This window comes from Entelurus aequoreus, linkage group LG11 (assembly GCF_033978785.1).
Source record: "Entelurus aequoreus isolate RoL-2023_Sb linkage group LG11, RoL_Eaeq_v1.1, whole genome shotgun sequence".
Lineage (NCBI taxonomy): Eukaryota > Metazoa > Chordata > Actinopteri > Syngnathiformes > Syngnathidae > Entelurus > Entelurus aequoreus.
Genome location: NC_084741.1, coordinates 66,056,714 through 66,076,195, shown reverse-complemented (window position 1 = coordinate 66,076,195; position 19,482 = coordinate 66,056,714). Strand labels below are relative to the sequence as shown.

The 19,482-nt window shown below is 40.8% G+C and overlaps 1 protein-coding gene across 4 annotated transcripts in view; it reads right to left on the bottom strand.

The window, feature by feature from the left end:
- plekhg6 (pleckstrin homology domain containing, family G (with RhoGef domain) member 6) overlaps positions 1–5,153 on the bottom strand; it is a 36,356-nt gene extending 31,203 nt beyond the window's left edge. The window contains exons 1-3 of one of the 4 annotated variants that reach the window (XR_009827811.1): positions 3,832–5,153; positions 3,530–3,649; positions 129–3,169 (exon numbers count right to left, since the gene is read on the bottom strand). Coding sequence is in view for 2 of the 4 variants with exons in the window: in XM_062063802.1 (XP_061919786.1) it covers positions 129–281 (153 nt within the window). In the remaining 2 variants the exon portion in view is untranslated. Of the gene's footprint in view, positions 1–128; positions 3,170–3,529; positions 3,650–3,831 lie in introns of those variants that run through there. The other 3 variants (XM_062063803.1, XM_062063802.1, XM_062063801.1) reach the window with 3 other exon arrangements.
- Between the last annotated feature and the right edge of the window lie 14,329 nt (positions 5,154–19,482).

Below are 19,482 nucleotides of genomic sequence, written 5' to 3'. Positions count from 1 at the left end.
TCAATCAATGTCAATCAATCAATCAATGTTTATTTATATAGCCCTAAATCACAAGTGTCTCAAAGGGCTGTACAAGCCACAACGACATCCTCAGTACAGAGCCCACATACGGGCAAGGAAAAACTCACCCCAGTGGGACGTCGGCGAATGACTATGAGAAACCTTGGAGAGGACCGCATATGTGGGTAACCCCCCCCCTCTAGGGGAGACCGAAAGCAACGGATGTCGAGTGGGTCTGACATAACATTGTGAAAGTCCAGTCCACAGTGGATCCAACACATCAGCGGGAGTCCAGTCCACAGCGGGGCCAACAGGAAACCATCCCGAGCGGAGACGGGTCAGCAGCGCAGAGATGTCCCCAACCGATGCACAGGCTAGTGGTCCACCCGGGGTCCCGGCTCTGGACAGCCAGCACTTCATCCATGGCCACCGGACCTATGCAACTCCCCCTCGCAAGGGACAGGGGAGAAGAGGAGAGAAGAAAAGAAACGGCAGATCAACTGGTCTAAAAAAGGGGGGGTCTATTTAAAGGCTAGATTATACAAATGAGTTTTAAGATGGGACTTAAATGCTTCTACTGAGGTAGCATCTCTAACTGTTACCGGGAGGGCATTCCAGAGTACTGGAGCCCGAATAGAAAACGCTCTATAGCCCGCAGACTTTTTTTTGGCTCTGGGAATCACTAATAAGCCGGAGTTCTTTGAACGCAGATTTCTTGTCGGGACATATGGTACAATACAATCGGCGAGATAGGCTGGAGCTAAACCGTGTAATATTTTATACGTAAGTAGTAAAACCTTAAAGTCGCATCTTAAGTGCACAGGAAGCCAGTGCAAGTGAGCAAGTATAGGCGTAATATGATCAAACTTTCTTGTTTTTGTCAAAAGCCTTGCAGCCGCATTTTGTACCAACTGTAATCTTTTAATGCTAGACATAGGGAGGCCCGAAAATAATACGTTACAGTAATCGAGACGAGACGTAACGAACGCATGAATAATGATCTCAGCGTCGCTAGTGGACAAGATGGAACGAATTTTAGCGATATTACGGAGATGAAAGAAGGCCGTTTTAGTAACACTCTTAATGTGTGACTCAAACGAGAGAGTTGGGTCGAAGATAATACCCAGATTCTTTACCGAGTCTCCTTGTTTAATTGTTTGGTTGTCAAATGTTAAGGTGGTATTATTAAATAGATGTTGGTGTCTAGCAGGACCGATAATCAGCATTTCCGTTTTCTTAGCGTTGAGTTGCAAAAAGTTAGCGGACATCCATTGTTTAATTTCATTAAGACACGCCTCCAGCTGACTACAGTCCGGCGTGTTGGTCAGCTTTAGGGGCATGTAGAGTTGAGTGTCATCAGCATAACAGTGAAAGCTAACACCGTATTTGCGTATGATGTCACCCAGCGGCAGCATGTAAATACTAAAGAGTGCAGGGCCAAGAACCGAACCCTGGGGAACTCCGCACGTTACCTTGACATAGTCCGAGGTCACATTGTTATGGGAGACGCACTGCATCCTGTCAGTAAGATAAGAGTTAAACCAAGACAAGGCTAAGTCTGACATACCAATACGTGTTTTGATACGCTCTAATAAAATATTATGATCGACGGTATCGAAAGCGGCGCTAAGATCAAGAAGCAGCAACATAGATGACGCATCAGAATCCATCGTTAGCAATAGATCATTAGTCATTTTTGCGAGGGCTGTCTCCGTAGAGTGATTTGCCCTGAAACCGGATTGAAAAGGTTCACAGAGATTGTTAGTCACTAAGTGTTCATTTAGCTGCTGTGCAACAGTTTTTTCGAGAATTTTGGAAATAAACGGAAGGTGGGAGACCGGTCGGTAGTTTACCATGAGGTCAGGATCGAGGTTAGGTCTTTTGAGCAGAGGATGAATAACCGCTTTTTTGAATGCTAGGGGAACAGTGCCGGAGGAAAGTGATAAGTTTATAATATTTAACACTGATGGACCTAATAATACAAACAGTTCCTTGATAAGTTTCCCAGGAAGTGGGTCAAGTAAACATGTTGTTTGTTTTATCCCACTTACACGCTGTAATAATTCCTCTAATGTTATTTCATCAAAAATAGAGAGACTATTTTGGAGGGCAGTGTCCGTCGTATATACAGTCGTATTTGTGTTAATAGAGCCCAGTTGTAGCTGGGATGCGTTGTCATTAATCTCCTTTCTAATGAGTTCAATTTTCTTATTAAAGAAATTCATAAAATCATCTGCCGAGTGGGTGGAGCTACTGGGAGGAGTCCCTTGTTGGGTTAGCGATGCTACTGTACTAAACAGAAATTTAGGATCGTTTTTGTTGAGGCGGATGAGATTTGAGTAGTATTTAGCTTTAGCTAAGGTAAGCATGCGTTTATAAGTTATTAAACTATTACTCCATGCTTGATGGAAAACCTCAAGTTTAGTCGCGCGCCATTTGCGTTCCAGTTTTCTACATGATAATTTATGAGCTCTAATTTCTTCTGTAAACCATGGGGTGCGCCTTTTAGGGGCCCTTTTTTGCTTTAGCGGTGCTATACTATCAATAGTTTCTGTGCCCTCTCTAATTACTCCTTCAAGGAACATAGTGTGGTAAATTATACCGTGTACCATTTTCTTATATGATTGTGAACTAGCATGTATTTGTATTTGGTCACTGAATCCTTTAGAGGATTATCCTATTAAGGAAATATGCCCCTAGATAGCTTTAGGTGCAGATGTCCATCACAAGCTCTCCAGAGAGTGGTGGCTCTTGGCCCCCGGACATTGGGGAACTTAAAGGATAGCAGCAGTTGGATTTTAAGAGGAAGTGTAAACACATTAGCGACATCTGGTAGGAAGCCCTCACAAGTAGCAGTAGAGGATAGGGATCGAAAGGTCACACGACTCAAGCCAATCAGAGGAAATAGATTGACTGGCCAAGCAACAAATTGGGCTTTGTCCAGAATAGCCGGCTCCAAGGCTAGAGTTAAGAAGAGTGGGGGTCTTCGTGCAAAAGGTATCTAGGGACAGTGGTCCGAGAGGACATCAGAAGAGTAATAAGGCCCGTTCTCTTTCTCCTGGAAGCTGCAGTTCCAGTCTGAGGCTCGCTGAAACAAATAAACCTTTTTGTTCGACGATTCCTTGTTGGCGTCTTCTTGGCTCATCACCCATCACACAGTCATTCTGTCCTGGGAGAGTGGCACGACTAACGGATATACAACAATAGATATGCAATACAAAGGTGTAAAACTACCCCGAGATGTAATTGTACTTTTAGGAACATTACACGTTTACACTTGCATAGTTCAACATTATATATAGTTTATACACAAGTCTACTTAGTCCCTAGAGTGTTCCTTAAGTCTTGTGCATTCTCTTCTGTACAGAATGCAGTAGTGTCATCGACAAACAGTATTACTTTTATGTTCTGGTCATTTATTTGTCAAAAACAGATGTGGTCTTAGTATTGACCCATGGGGTACACCGCAAACTACTTTTAGATTTTTGTTCAGCTGGTGTAGTGTGGTAACAGTAAAACAAGGTTGTACCTCAGCAGTTGGACTCCTGTCTGATGCTCCAGTGTTGAAAAAAAAATTTCTGATCGACTCTCGGGGTACGGGTTCTCCTGTCCCAACAGTCGCATAGACAATTTTCGGTCTTGTCCCTTTCTGGAAACAAAAGGAATAAATTCAGGAATATATTACAGTAACAATGATTTATAAATACATTAATTATAAAATGATAGCAATGTCTATCCCTAAATGTTTATAAATAAACATGTGTTCGTAATGCGACATAAAATGTAGAAGAATGTATTATGATAAAATCAAGTGTTATAAAAAACAGCAACCCTGCGGGTGGGGTGGGTGGTTCCCGTGGCCCCATGCTGGGTGGTCCCGTGGCGGCCGACTTGGGTGGGGTGGCCGGAGGCTGGCCTCGCCGCGCTCTCCGGGGGTGGGGGGTGGGCTCATGGGGGCCCGGTTGCCGGTCGGGCGGGGGCAGTCTTCCCGTCCGGTTGCGGGTGGTATCCGGTTGCGGGGCGTCCCGCCTTTCTGCCCGTGTGGGGTGTGGTCTTTTCTCGTGCCTTGTCATCTGCCGGGTGCGTCTGTCTGCGGCCTGCTGCTGGCCCTTGTGGGCGGCGTAGTGGGCCGGGCTCTGGGGTTCCTGTCGCTGTCCGGCTTGGCTGCGTGGGGGCGGTGGTCCCTGGTTCTCTGGGCACCACACCTACTGTTTGTGGGTTGGGCTCTCGGGGAGGCTGGGGCCGTACTCTAGCTCCCACACAAACTGGGAGTCAAATGTATTGTACATACAAATTCACATATACTCACATACATAGGTACCTACGCTCCCACATACATATACAAATACAGTACATATTTACACACTCAAAGTTCGTACATCCACACGCACATTCATTATACAAACATACACAGACTGTACATATACATTCACTGTACAAACATACATATACACATACTGTACATATACACTCACTGTACAAACACATATACACATCCTGTACATATACATTCACTGTACAAACACACATACTGTATACACATACTGTACATATACATTCACTGTACAAACACACACATACACATACTATACATATACATTCACTGTACAAACACACACATACACATACTATACATATACATTCACTGTACAAACACATATACACATCCTGTACATATACATTCACTGTACAAACACAGATATACACATACTGTACATATACAAGTACATATGCACACATACACTCATGCACATAATCACGTTTCATCAAACATATATTAATGTTGTTGCCCTAGGGTAAACTGGGTATAACACATGGCACTCTGACAAAGCTTAACCTATTGTTACTATAACAATCTACAAGGTTAATTTAGGTTGCTTCTCTTTCTTCCCCTCCATTTTTCTGCATTTTTTCGTATCTCAAGTTATCATCACGTATATGTATTGTTGCATTTGAACAACTGTATTGTTGATAATAAAGGTAAATTATTGGTATTGTTCATTATCAATAGTGCTATTTCTATTGGTATTTGTATTGCTCCATTTTTAGTGTAATAATGCTCATTGTCATTTCTGTATTATTTTTTATTTTCGCTAACTGCTTATTTGCTATTACTTTTACCATCATATTTGTACATGTCGTATTTGCTGATGTTGCTCTGTTGTTGTTGTTGTTGTGTTTGCTGTTGTTGTCTCTCTGTCTAATCCCCCTCTTGTCCCCACAATTCCCCCCTCTGTCTTCCTTTTTTTCTCTTTCTATCCCCTCCTGCTCCGGCCCGGCTGCACCAAATGATAATATAAATACATTTAATAAAGTCAAATACAAATAAGGCAACAGGAGAAGTATCCTACACTTCTCTTTTGTAAAGTAAATCTGAACAGCCGATATGGGAAGCTGGACAGGACAAAAAAAAAAAAAAAAACAGCAAATAAAAATATATTTTAAAAATAAAACTAATCGCAATAATTTTCTACCAAGAATAATACAATAATACTATATATACTACTACAATCATTTGTATTTTGTACTTTTTAAATATAAAATAAACAAATATTTCAAATGAATGTAAATATTCTTTTAAGTGTTTTCCGGTTTCCCCGTGGTGTAACAGTATGCCATAATTACAGTTTGATACGTTCCTTGTTTTTGAGGTCACTGCTGGGTATTTGTTGGGTATAGTAAAAAAACAAAAAGCAAAAATCATAAAATGTTTTAGCTTTTGTGTAATCAACTTTATATATTGTTTTACTTAATCATGATAATCTGCAAACTGCTGGAAGAAAAGTTTATCTGTTAGTTTTAATGCAATTTTCAAATGAAAAATACATGAACTAATATATATAACAATAAGGGTGTCCAAAACTTTTTTCAATATAGATCATATTCAATGTAGATAAAAATGCCAATCCGATGTAGATCATTATCTGCTAAGCTATTGGAACAAAACATCCGCATTTTAGCTTTGTGTTAAGAGTGAATTCTTCTTTTACTTTTAGTAAATGAATGTTCTTTTTTACTTTGGGTGCAGCACTAACACTTCCAGTTTGCAGCACCATTCCAGAGCTCTACTAAACAATGGCAACATACTTTTTAGTCAGCATGAGTCATAGCTAGAGATAGTGCCAGGGAAAATCTAAAGTTTAAAACCATTAATTCGTCAATAAAGTCTCAAATAAACTGACCAAAATTATAACTAACATGGTTTAAACTTCTACTGTTGCATATTATTGGACATTTTTAAAAAGGGAATGCTTTGCAGCATTAGAGGTTGCTATTGTTTCGCAAGCAGGCCCATAATAATAATAATAAATATTTTTAAATTTTAATACAACTAATAATACAAATACAGGTGTAAAGTGTGAATATATTCAAAAGTGTGGGAAAAAGCTGTATCATAACAATGAAGAAACATTCTTCCAAAACTGTAATTAGCATGGCTAAAAAAGACAATACTTGCGAGCATTCAGGACATCAAGCATTTATCTGCTGACTGACAACTTGTCAGTGATGACCAGTGTTTGTATTTATTGTTGTCTTTACGGTCTTGTCTTGTGTAACCCTGTAGTTTCCCCTTCTGGAATTAATACAAATTCCTCTACCGTCTTGTCAAAGCATCCTGATGTTAAATGCAGCAGCATAGAAATATGGAACAGGACGGATTATGCATTCTATTACTTGCCTTATGAGCGTATGTATAGAATTTGCCTTTGTTTTCATTTAAAGTTGTGGTCATCTCCTGCACGTTGCGGTCAACAACTGTGAACATGTCAGCATCACGTGACTGTACTGATTTTATTGTTGCGGAATGATGAAGACAATTCCAATGGTGCGCATATGTGATGATCTGAGGGTGGGTTGCGATGCCCACAGGATCGCTCTTTGCCAAGTCGAGGTCAGCTGACAAAAAGAGAGGAGATTGTCATTAGTAAAAGACTTTATTTTAGCCAGCGAAATATCACCCAAATAATGAAAACATGAAGTTGAACTGAAAACTGCTAATTAATAGAGAAGCTACATTGATAGTTCATTGGGTAATGATGCTTGCCGTGAGTAGTGAGACCAAAGTTCAAATCTCAGTTAGGGTGACTGGTAATACTGTATGTACCATTATGAAGCATGGGAATTTTACAACAACTCGTGATTCAATTGTGATCCTTTGGGTGATAATTCTCAATTCAAACCAAATTCTTGCAATTTATTATTTTGTATAAAAATTTAAAGAAAACTTTTTTAAAACAGCCCCTCTTTGCTGCTGATGTATGCGGCAAGTAAATGCAGATGGAGACTTTGAAAAATGTATTCTTAAAAATGTATACTGTATATATAAATGTTATATATATATAAATGTTATATATATATATATATATATATATATATATATATATATATATATATATATATACACAGTATATATATATATATATATATATATATATATATATATATATATACATATAGTATATATATATATATACACATACATACACACACATATATATATATATACAGTATGTGTGTATATGTTTATGTAAATATGTAAAATATACATACATACATCTATCCATCCATCCATTCATAAAAACACACATATATACATACATACATACACACACACACACATTAATATATATATATATATATATATATATATATATATATATATATATATATATATATATATATATATATATATATATATAAGTATACTTACATATAAAAAAATAAAAAATTAAATATATAATATATATATACATACATACACATACGTATATATCTATATATTCACATATTCACCTATATATATTATTCACATATATATATGTGAATATATATATAGATATAAGTGAATATGTGAATATATAGATATATACGTATGTTATATATATATATATTTTTTTTTTAATATGTAAGTATATATATATATATATATATATATATATATATATATATATATATATACATACATATATGTATATATACATATACATATATATGTATATTTACAAATACATACATGTATATACTTTTTTGGGGGGCGGGGGGAGATCATTAATCGGTTTAGAATCTGAAAAAAGAAGAATCGCAATTCAACCATGAATGGATTTTTTTAGAGTATCCCTCGCCCCTATTATTGTTTTTCATGAAATTAGATGTATTCACTTTAATCTAATTTACTTCACTAATTAAATTCATGACATACCTGGAAAACTTCATTTGAAACCTGAACCCTACATGAAAACCCCCATTTAATACCATAACCTATCTTGAAACACTTATTTTGAAACCCTAATAACTCAGTTTAAAGTCAAAATTTAAACCCTAACTCTGAAAAGAAACGTACACCCTAATTTAAGACTCTAACCACAATTGTATACCTTACCTGGAAAACCTAAATTGAAACCTAATTAGAAACCCTAATTTAAAACCCTCAGCCACTCCTCAGCCAAAGCCCGGTTTTAAACCATAACACCCATCTCAATTTCTCACTGGAAACTCTTATTTGAAACCCCAATGTTGATTGAAACCCTATATTCAATCAATAACTAGAAACCCTAAATTCAGACCCTTACCCTAGGGTCCTTAATACTACTAATGTATTAGGTTTGAATACAAAAGTTATTTTTTCTATCGACTAAAAGCACTTGACACTGAAAACCCATAATTCATTCACACCACATTCACACTTTGATGGTGGTAAGCTACATCTGTAGTCACAGCTGCACTGGAATAGACTGACGGAAACGTGGCTGCCAATTAGCGCAATAGGCGGAGATAGGCAGCACGCTGGGCAAATATGGCCCGCCACATACATTCATTTGGACGGACAAATATTACCCAAATGATGAAAGCTAGAGTTGTATAATTAACTGCTAATTAATGGAGGAGATAAATTGTGAGAGACTGGAGAGCACCATGGGTAATGATGCTTGCCAAAGTTCAAACCTCATAGCTTAAAAAGGAGACGCATTGGCAACCGGTTGTAGGTGTGTCCCGGTTGCCAATCAGGCATCAAGTGTGGATGCCTGAAGTGAATATACCAAATGAGAGCACAGGACAGGAGCTAAAAATATCACACAGAGAGAAAAAGCCACTATGAGTCCAAAACAGTCAACAGGGCGTGACAAGATGCCCCCAAAACAAAACAGACTCCAGACACGAAAAGGAAGGAAAAAAAAACCATAAGCAAGTGGGAAACCAGGGAGGTCGATGGGAGGACTTTGGGGAAGAGTCGCAAAACTGCGGCCTTGATGCTTGGCCGGCACGCCAGCCACATGACCCGGAAGCCAGCGGGGAAGAGTCCGGATCCCGACAGTAAGAGCAACTAACGAGGGGGAATCAGGGTGATGGCGTGATGACTGCGGTAGAAGCTGCAGAAGTCCATGCCAAAGTACCAGGCGGCGCTGCTGCTGGTGTGCAGGACGCTCGCAAGGTTGATGCGCGTGGGGTGCGCACCCCTGCCGCTGAGGAGGAAAACACGCGTGCCTCTGCCGCTGTGGAGGTGAGTGAGGGAGAGGCCCTTTGGGAAAAGTGGCGATAACGTCACAGGAGCTGTAGACCCGGTGTACCTAAAGCCACTGGGCCCCAGTCAGGTGACGGTAGATGTCCATGAACTGGCCACCCTCACGACTGAGGAGGAGGAGAAGGACTAGGGGCACCAGGCGGGCTCCTCCGCAACTGACGAAAACGGCAGGCGCCCAATGGCAAATGGCGTCGTCGGACCCACTGGAGATGAGTCTGACGTCGACGGAGGACCCACTTAAGGACAGGTTGGTGGCGTCGTTGGAAGACCCATTGGAGACCAGGTGGACAGCAGCGTTATCGGGTGCCGTCATCATTGTAGGAGGTAGTTGTGCGACTCCCGCCGCACAACCTCCCCTGGGGGGACGGACGCCAGACCTCAACAGGAAAACTCACAAGCGAGAGGGGTGAGTGGGAGGGAGCTTGAGGAAAAGTCGGGGGGTCCGCCCATGTGGCCAAAAGGTCGAAAATATAGCCCAAAAGGGCGGCCCCCTAACCATATCAGGCTGGATAACTCCTCGAAGTTACCAGCAGACTTGGGGGCGGGAGTCGCTGCGAGGTCACCACAAGGTATGTTCATTGTGTCACAGGAGTTGAAGCATAAAAGGTAGCTTCAGTGATCTGACATCAAAATGCAGCAGACGACAGACAGGTGAGTACAAAATAATGTTCTTTAATCTATCAAAAGAAATCGCACTCACGAAGGAGTGGGGAAACACGTCTAAGAGTACTAAAAAAAGACCAAAAGAAGGCGAGTGCAACTAATAAGGGCACAAGACAGGGAACTTATTTTGCCTGAGGCAAAAATGCAAAGCAGAACAATAGGTAGAGCAATAGGTAACACGGAACAAACAAAAAAGAACCGATGCAGACTTTAATAGGAGACTGATTAGCAACCGGTTGCAGGTGTGTCCCGGTTTCCAGTCGGGCAGCAGGTGTGGACGCCTGTGTATGGCACGAAGAAGGGAATATACCAAAAATAAGGGCAGATGACAGAAATTAAAAACATGCAAACAAAGAAAAAGCAAACATAAGTCCAAAAAAGTCACCAGGACATGACGACATTACATTGTTCCTCAGATTTTTTGGCAAAAAAAACAAAAACAAGTATTTGCTTATGATTAATATTATTTGTTATTTTTAATTATCATTGTTACTATTATTTTTCTACAGAGCCAAATGTAACAACAGCTCACTGGTTCTAATGACAAAAATATATTATAATATTATTATTTATCAATATAGATATATTACTATATTATAGTATTATTAATATGATATTATTATAATATATTATTTACATTTTATTAACTGTAAAAAAAAAAGATTAGTCACATCTTTACAGAGATCAGATATTACATATATTTTGGGGATTTTAATCCTTATAGTCACTATGTTTACATAACTATACCGTTTTTGTTTTAGAAAAAAACTTAGATAGTTTGGTGAATACTTTAAATGGGTAGCACCATGTTATAGACCAGGGCCTTTACGATCAAAAGAGGTATTTTGCCACCTCTTCCTCTAAAGAAAAATAGTATAGAGCTACAAAACGTAACTCAGCCTATAAACTTTTACAGGTTTTCATCCCCAAGGGGTTGCAAGAAGCTGAACTGAACACACAAGCTTCCAGGCTCTTTTACTTGCCTTCCTTGCGCCTGAGGACTCAGCCTGTGCGCATTCATGGCCTAACAGACATTAAAATATTATACATCTTTTTGAAAATGCTAACTTTTCTCACTCCGAGGGCAGAAGCCTATACCAGCAGGCAGGGTACACCTTGGACATGTCACCTCCTCATCGCAGAGCCAACACAGAGAGACATTTAAAATCAAAATGAAATCTTAACAAAAATGATTACATTTCTGTTAGGAAACATGTAAGATTTTCAATGTGACAATTTTTGTCATAAGGCACGCAATAGTCACTTTTTGTCATTTTGGTCTAATTTAGGGAACAGAGATGCCATTTTGTCAACGCAAAATGTATTGAAAATCCAAAAATGAATAGCACATGCTACGTCTTCTTAAATGTGCGCTTTGTTTGACTAAAAATGTATTACCTATCATTTGAACGACATCATAATGAACATAGTATAAATATGTCGAGCAACATATTAGAAGCGACTTTGGGTGTGATACATAGTCGGGACAGGCGCGCCTAATGTGTTTGTTCATTCATTGGAGAAGTGACGCGTACAATCCATGTTACTTAGACGAGACAAACACAAACAATGTAGCGTCATGTTGGTGTTTCTCAAAACAGATTTTGAACTTTGACCTTGTGGACTAGAAAGGCCGGCGTCTTTCTCGTGTTTATCCCCTTTAATTAATCCCCCAGGCTGCAGTGTCACAGGCTTTAAATCACAGTCAAGAGTCTAAATGGTGTAAGCAGAAACTTCCTGGTATAGTTTCCTGCTGGGTGAGTTAATTAATCATAAGTCATGTAACACAGTGAAACTATACAAATACACTTTAAAACAAAGCACTTTCTAGTCAGAGTACAACAAACAGCTTCAAATAAACCTACCTGAGTTTGAGTGCATCCATCAATGTAACACGGTCATCTTTAGTTTCTTTTCACTTTCTCCGATCTTTTCCCCTCCTCTTTCTCTTCTCCCGGCAGGTACCTCCCCTCTGCGGTGTTCCCCTTTGCCGTTTTTACAACTGGACGGACAGGAATGACTGGATTGTGCTGCTCTCAAATCAGCTTTCATAACTGATTTTAAATAAAAAGAGTTTAGTGGAGGCGTGGTGAGGCGCTGATGGACTGTTGTACAATGTCGAGTATGTCTGAATGACACGTGGGAAAGAAATGTTTTGTTTTGTAGTGTTCTACTTGAAACGTGCGGTAGTTACATTTCTAGACGGCCTGCGAATAGCAAATTAACGACAAGAAATTGAGACGCCATGAATTGATTGACGTGGACCCCGACTTAAACAAGTTGAAAAACTTATTCGGGTGTTACCATTTAGTGGTCAATTGTACGGAATATGTACTGTACTGTGCAATCTACTAATAAAAGTTTCAATCAATCAAAAAACGGACATAAAAATGTATTATTTATGTCACTAATAAAGCCTGGATTATGTCGCTCCTACCCCTTTCAAATGCATACTGCGAGCTTGACATTCTCCTCTGATTTCGAATCAACATTTGCAGTAACAGTTATAATTACTATGGTAACTCAACTCACAAGTACTCTAATTTACAAGCATACATTTGAGTTATAAGCCTCCCCAATCCTAGTTGGCTTAGCTAATGTCCCAGCAAGGCCCTTAGGACCCGCCTCAAAACGTCCGGTTTTACTCGTTGGCATTAGCTTATACCTAAAGATCGACATAAGTTTGTTTTTGTAGTTTTCCCTCCACGGTCGGTACTGAAAGACACGATCGGTCCGCGCATGGGCGAAGATTACGTCACTCCCTAGACCGGGGGTCGGCAACCCGCGGCTCTAGAGCCGCATGCGGCTCTTTAGCGCCGCTCTAGTGGCTCTCTGGAGCTTTTTCAAAAATGTATGAAAAATGGAAAAAGAGGAGGGGAAAAAATATATTTTTTGTTTTAATTTGGTTTCTGTAGAAGGACAAACATGACACAAACCTCCCTAATTGTTATAAATCACACTGTTCATATTAAACATGCTTCACTGATTCGAGTATTTGGCGAGCGCCGTTTTGTCCTACTAATTTTGGCGGTCCTTGAACTCACCGTAGTTTGTTTACAATGTATAACTTTCTCCGACTTTCTGTTTCATTTTGTCCACCAAACTTTTAACGCAGCGCATGAATGCACAAAGGTGAGTTTTGTCGATGTTATTGACTTGTGTGGAGTGCTAATCAGGCATATTTAGTCACTGCTTGACTGCAAGCTAATCGATGCTAACATGCTATTTAGGCTAGCTATATGTACATATTGCATCATTATGCCTCATTTGTAGGTATATATTAATTCAATTTATATCTCATGACACACTATCTGTATGTAAAATGGCTTTAATTTTTTTACGGCTCCAGACAGATTTGTTATTGTATTTTTGGTCCAATATGGCTCTTTCAACATTTTGGGTTGCCGACCCCTGCCCTAGACCAACAATTATTTATGACGGAGCTTCTGCGACGTCACGTTTTATTACTATCCATCCATCCATTTTCTACCGCTTGTCCCTTTCGGGGTCGCGGGGGGTGCTGGAGCCTATCTCAGCTGCATTCGGGCTGTTTTGTATAAAACATCTCACGTCAAATAATTACTATACTTACACCTCACTCCAACGCACTTCTCCAAAGTGGACTGGCTCAGGGTGGAGGACAGAGTAAAACAACTTGCACTGGGCCTAGTCTATAAAATCTGCTACACCTCCCTGATACCGAAGTACATGTCAAACTACTTCCATAACGTAAATGACCGCCATAACCACAACACCAGGGGGAGCTCCACAAACCACGTTAAACCCAGATTCCGATCTAACAAAGGTCTTAACTCATTCTCCTTCTATGCCACATCAATATGGAATGCACTCCCAACAGGTGTAAAAAAAAGTGCATCTCTATCCTCCTTCAAAACCGCACTGAAACTGTTGTGGAGAGTTATAAAAGGACTGTATGGTTCTATAAAGGTAGTCTCATTCGCCCCCGGGGCGTTGGTCAGGACACAATGGACAGGACAGTTCGTTTGGTATAGGGCAGTTTACTTGTTTTGTAGGCACGTTGACAGGCATGGATTAGTTGAATGGTACAATACTGGCTAGTATTGGTGGTTCTGTAGTAAACAGATAAGAACATCATAAACAATTAGTATAGAATACCATAGCCTACGTAGTAATAGTACATATCACCTTAATGCAATAATATATCATGGATACACAATAAAGCATATACCGGTAATAATTGGCATTTAGTAAACGTTAGCTTCACCAGTAAATGTTATGATCAGATGTTATTACAGGTATGACCGCTAGGGGGCAGTACTGGTTAGTATGCTGCTTACCGTACCACATAAAGTGGTAGAACAAGACTGCATAAAAGACACATGTATGTTGTTGAGAACATGGAGCATTAAAAGTTAAGTCACTTGCTATCAACAGCCTCATCCTTCAAACACGAACATGACATGGTACCAGGAGTAAACTCGACTTGACGACATGGATTTAAAATCACCGGAGAGTTTGAAACTAACGGGGAATGTCGACGAGAACTGGCGCACCTTCAAACAGCAGTTTCACCTGTACATTGCGGCTATGGGACACGAGACAAAGCCGGAGGCGAGAAAGGTAGCGCTGCTGCTAACAATAGCAGGGCCACAGGCCATAGAAGTATTTAACACGTTTGTGTTTGACACTCCTGACGATAATGGAAAGTTGGATGTAGTGCTTAGCAAATTTGACGCTCACTGTTCTCCGAAGAAGAACGAGACGTACGAAAGGTACGTGTTTCGGTCTCGTACGCAGCGGCAGCATGAGCCATTTGATAGCTTCCTGACGGACTTGCGGCTAAAGGCGCAGTCCTGCAACTTCGCGACGCTGAAGGACTCCATGATCCGGGACCAGATAGTCTTCGGCGTGGAGGATAAAAAGGTCAGAGAGAGGCTACTACGAGAGATGGAGTTGACGCTGGCGGGAGCCATTAAGATCTGCCAGGCGAGTGAGCTGTCCCAAAAGCACGTGAGGACGTTCAGCGAGATGTCTGCAGTCGCCTCGGCGCAGAGCGACAACGTGGCAGCGGTAGGAGCAGTGTCGTACCAGCGGAGACAGCGCACACAGACCCGGCCTGCACGGCAGACGGAGGACGTGATGATAAGCTGCAAGCGCTGCGGCACAAAGCACAAGCCCCGATAATGTCCAGCGTTTGGTAAGCAATGCTCAAGTTGCCAAGGCAAGAATCATTTTGCTAAACAGTGCTTCTCCAAATGGAAAGAGGGGAAGAAAGGAAAAACTGTAAACATAGTAGATGAGCCTGATCTCAGTGACACGTTCTTTGTTGGCATGGTAAATTTGGAAAGTGAACAAATAAGTAAACCAGACAATGAAGAAGATACATGGATAGCTCCTCTAATGATAAATGGGACTGTAGTCACCATGAGATTGGACACGGGGGCAAAAGCAAATCTCATAAGCATGTGTGATGTAAAGGCAATGAAAAACAAGCCACAAATAAAAAGAAAATAATCTGGACTTAAAGACTACAATGGACAACCAATTAAATGTTTGGGCACATGCAGGTTGAGTGTCACAGTTAAAGGAAAAGTGCACCACCTATGCTTCTTTGTTGTGAATGAGGGACGTGAATCACTTCTGGGTGACAGAGCCTGTGAAGAACTAGCACTTGTGAAAAGAGTGTATAGCATTATCCCAACAAATGACTCTATGGAAACAATTGTTCAGAACTTTTCAGATGTTTTCAAGGGTTTTGGTGTTTTGCCCTTCACATATAAAATACAATTGAAAGAAGATGCCCAACCAGTTGTGCATGCAGCACGCAGAGTTCCAGCCCCACTGAAAGACAGCCTAAAGAAAGAACTTGACCGAATGATCATGCTGGGAGTGATCAAAAAGGTTAATGAGCCTACAGACTGGGTCAACTCAATGGTCATCACAAAGAAAAAGAATGGTGAGTTGAGAATATGTATGGACCCTAAAGATCTAAATGAGAGCATTAAGCGTGAACATTATCAAATACCTACGCGTGAAGAGATCATCAGTGAAATGTCAGGTGCCAGCTACTTCACAAAGCTTGACGCCTCACAAGGTTTCTGGCAGCTGAAACTGAGTGAAAGCAGCACAATGTACTGTACCTTTAATACGCCCTTTGGCAGACACTGTTTTCTCAGACTGCCTTTTGGAATAAAGTCAGCACCTGAAATATTTCACAGAGCGATGGAGCAGATCATCGAGGGCTTGGATGGAGTTCGAGTCTACATTGATGACATCATCATATGGGGATCCACAGCCCAAGAGCACAATGAGAGACTAAACAGAGTTATGGAACGCATAAAAAAGTATGGACTAAAACTAAACAAGAGTAAATGTGAGTTTGGTGTTCAGGAGATCCTTTTCCTTGGAGACAAGCTGTCTGCACGTGGTGTCCAACCAGATCAAGAAAAAATATGTGCAATACAGAACATGCCAAGGCCCACAGACAAAACCGGTGTGCTACGCATCATGGGGATGGTCAATTTTATAGGTAAATTCATTCCCAATTTGACAGCAAAGACATCTTGCATACGAGAGCTTCTGCACAAGGACTGTGATTTTAAATGGACAGTGAAACATGAGCATGAGTGGCAACAACTCAAGAACACACTGACTACAGCACCTGTGTTGTCATTTTATGACCACACAAAGAGGATAAAAGTGTCAACCGATGCTTCCAAAGATGGTATTGGTGCCGTTCTACTCCAGGCTGAGGGTGAGCACTGGAAACCGGTAGCCTATGCATCTCGGGCTATGACAAAATCGGAATGTCGGTACGCTCAGATCGAAAAAGAATGTTTGGGACTGGCATATGGTTTGGAGCGGTTTCATAGCTATGTGTACGGTCTGCCGTCCTTCACAGTTGAAACTGATCACCGACCGCTGGTTGCCATCATCAAAAAGAATCTGAATGAAATGTCACCACGGATTCAACGGTTGATGATGAAAATGCAAAGGTATGATTTTGAACTGATATATACTCCAGGTAAACACCTAATCCTTGCTGATGCCCTATCCAGAGCAACTACAGGCGACAGTGTGAGTGCAACAGATGAGGACATACAGTGTCATGTGAACATGGTGTCTGCTACACTGCCTGTGTCAGACACAAAGTCAAGACAAATAGCTGAGGCTACAGCAACGGATGCTGAGCTACAACATGTCATGAGGAACATGGATGAGGGATGGCCGGCTAGCTCATGTCCACTATTTTATCACGTCAGAGGTGAGCTCAGTACTGTGGATGGACTGCTGTTGAAAAAGGGCAGGATTGTTATTCCACAGGCTTTGAGAATGGACATTTTGCACAGGATACATGAAGGCCATCTCGGCATTGAAAAATGCAAAAGGAGGGCGAGAGAGTCGGTTTTCTGGCCCGGACTGAACAAAGACATTGAAACACTCATAAATAAATGTGAAACATGCCAGAAACACAGGAACAAGCAGAGCAAAGAGCCTATGGTGGTTGCTGAGGTGCCAACCGCACCATGGCACAAAGTAGGAATGGACTTGTTTCATCTCAGAGGTAAAGACTATTTAGTGGTAGTAGATTACTACTGAAACTTCCCTGAAATGGCGCTACTAGCAGGCTTAACATCAACTTGTGTAATAACACATGCTAAATCTATCTTCGCCAGGCATGGCATTCCACACACTGTAGTGAGCGACAACGGCCCATGCTTCAGCAGCAAAGAATGGCAGACGTTTGCGGTGCAATATGATTTCCAGCATGTGACGTCAAGCCCACATTATGCACAATCAAACGGGCAAGCGGAAAAAGGAGTTCACATTCTAAAGCAACTCCTAAAGAAAGCAGCTGACAGTGACTCTGATCCGTATCTGGCTTTATTGAGCTACAGAGCATCACCTCTTCAGTGCGGACTATCACCAGCTGAACTGCTGATGAAGAGGAAGCTACGAACAACCTTGCCGATTCATTCAAACAATATAATAAAGCAAAATAATCCCTCAAAGATTGAACATAAACTACGACAACAGAAGATGATGCAATTGTAATTTTATGACAAAACAACCAAGCGTCTTCCTCCACTGACTACCAACAACACAGTCAGGATTGAGGATACTGATGGATGGAGTACAAAAGCAACAGTCCTGCAAGAAGTTGCTCCAAGATCGTACACGGTGAGAACTGATGATGGACAAATCCTCAGACGCAATCGGCGCCGTCTGTTAAAGACTCCTCAAGGGACTGTTGGTGAGCTCAGTGTAACTTGTGGTGAAATCTCAGGTAATACCCACACCTGTTATGGACTGTAACGCTGACTGTAAAACGCCTACTCCAAATGAACCTGAGTTAAGAAGGTCCACAAGAGAAATCAAAAGGCCTGATAGACTGAACTTGTAAACAAAGAAAAGTCAATATGCATGTTAAATACGTTGAACAAAATGTATATTGATTGTTGTGAAAGTGTTATAAATAGTATTGGCTCAGATTTGAGATAGCCTATGCAATTTTAAATTGTTCATACTGCACATATGTGTCAGAGTTAGACTAAATGAGAATTTGTTAAAATAACTGACCCAGCTAATGTGATTAGTTAGGTCAATACATTTTGTCTTAGAAAAAGGGGGATGTTATGATCAGATGTTATTACAGTTATGACCGCTAGGGGGCAGTACTGGTTAGTATGCTGCTTACCGTACCACATAAAGTGGTAGAACAAGACTGCATAAAAGACACATGTATGTTGTTGAGAACATGGAGCATTAAAAGTTAAGTCACTTGCTATCAACAGCCTCATCTTTCAAACACGAACATGACAGTAAACAGTAAGCCCTGCCATACACACTGCAGGATAGCATCAAACCAAACACTCAAATAACATCATCCCAACATTTAACTGAACTTAAATGTCTTAACTAGACCACAAGGTGTCACTGCACGCTACAGAAGGCACGTAAACGTGGTGCTTGTAACCTGCCGTGCAGAATAAGGTGCTTGCCTACATGTACAAAGGCACAAATGTCCGCAAATGCTCTCTTTAAAGAGATAAAGAACTGTTACATGAAATACATTGTCTAGACGCTGTAAACAAGGCACACTGCGCGCCAAACAACTCCTGTCGGAAACAAACAAATGCAGAGAAGTCAAACAGGCAATTAAACGTGTACATTAGAATTCTTAACTATATAATAAACTTACGTTCGTCAGTGACGCACCCGGCACCGCAGTGCTGTACAATATTATAAGTTTTATATATATACAGGCGGCAAATGTAAATGACGTGCATTCACCGCTCTGTGCTCTGTTGTGGGTA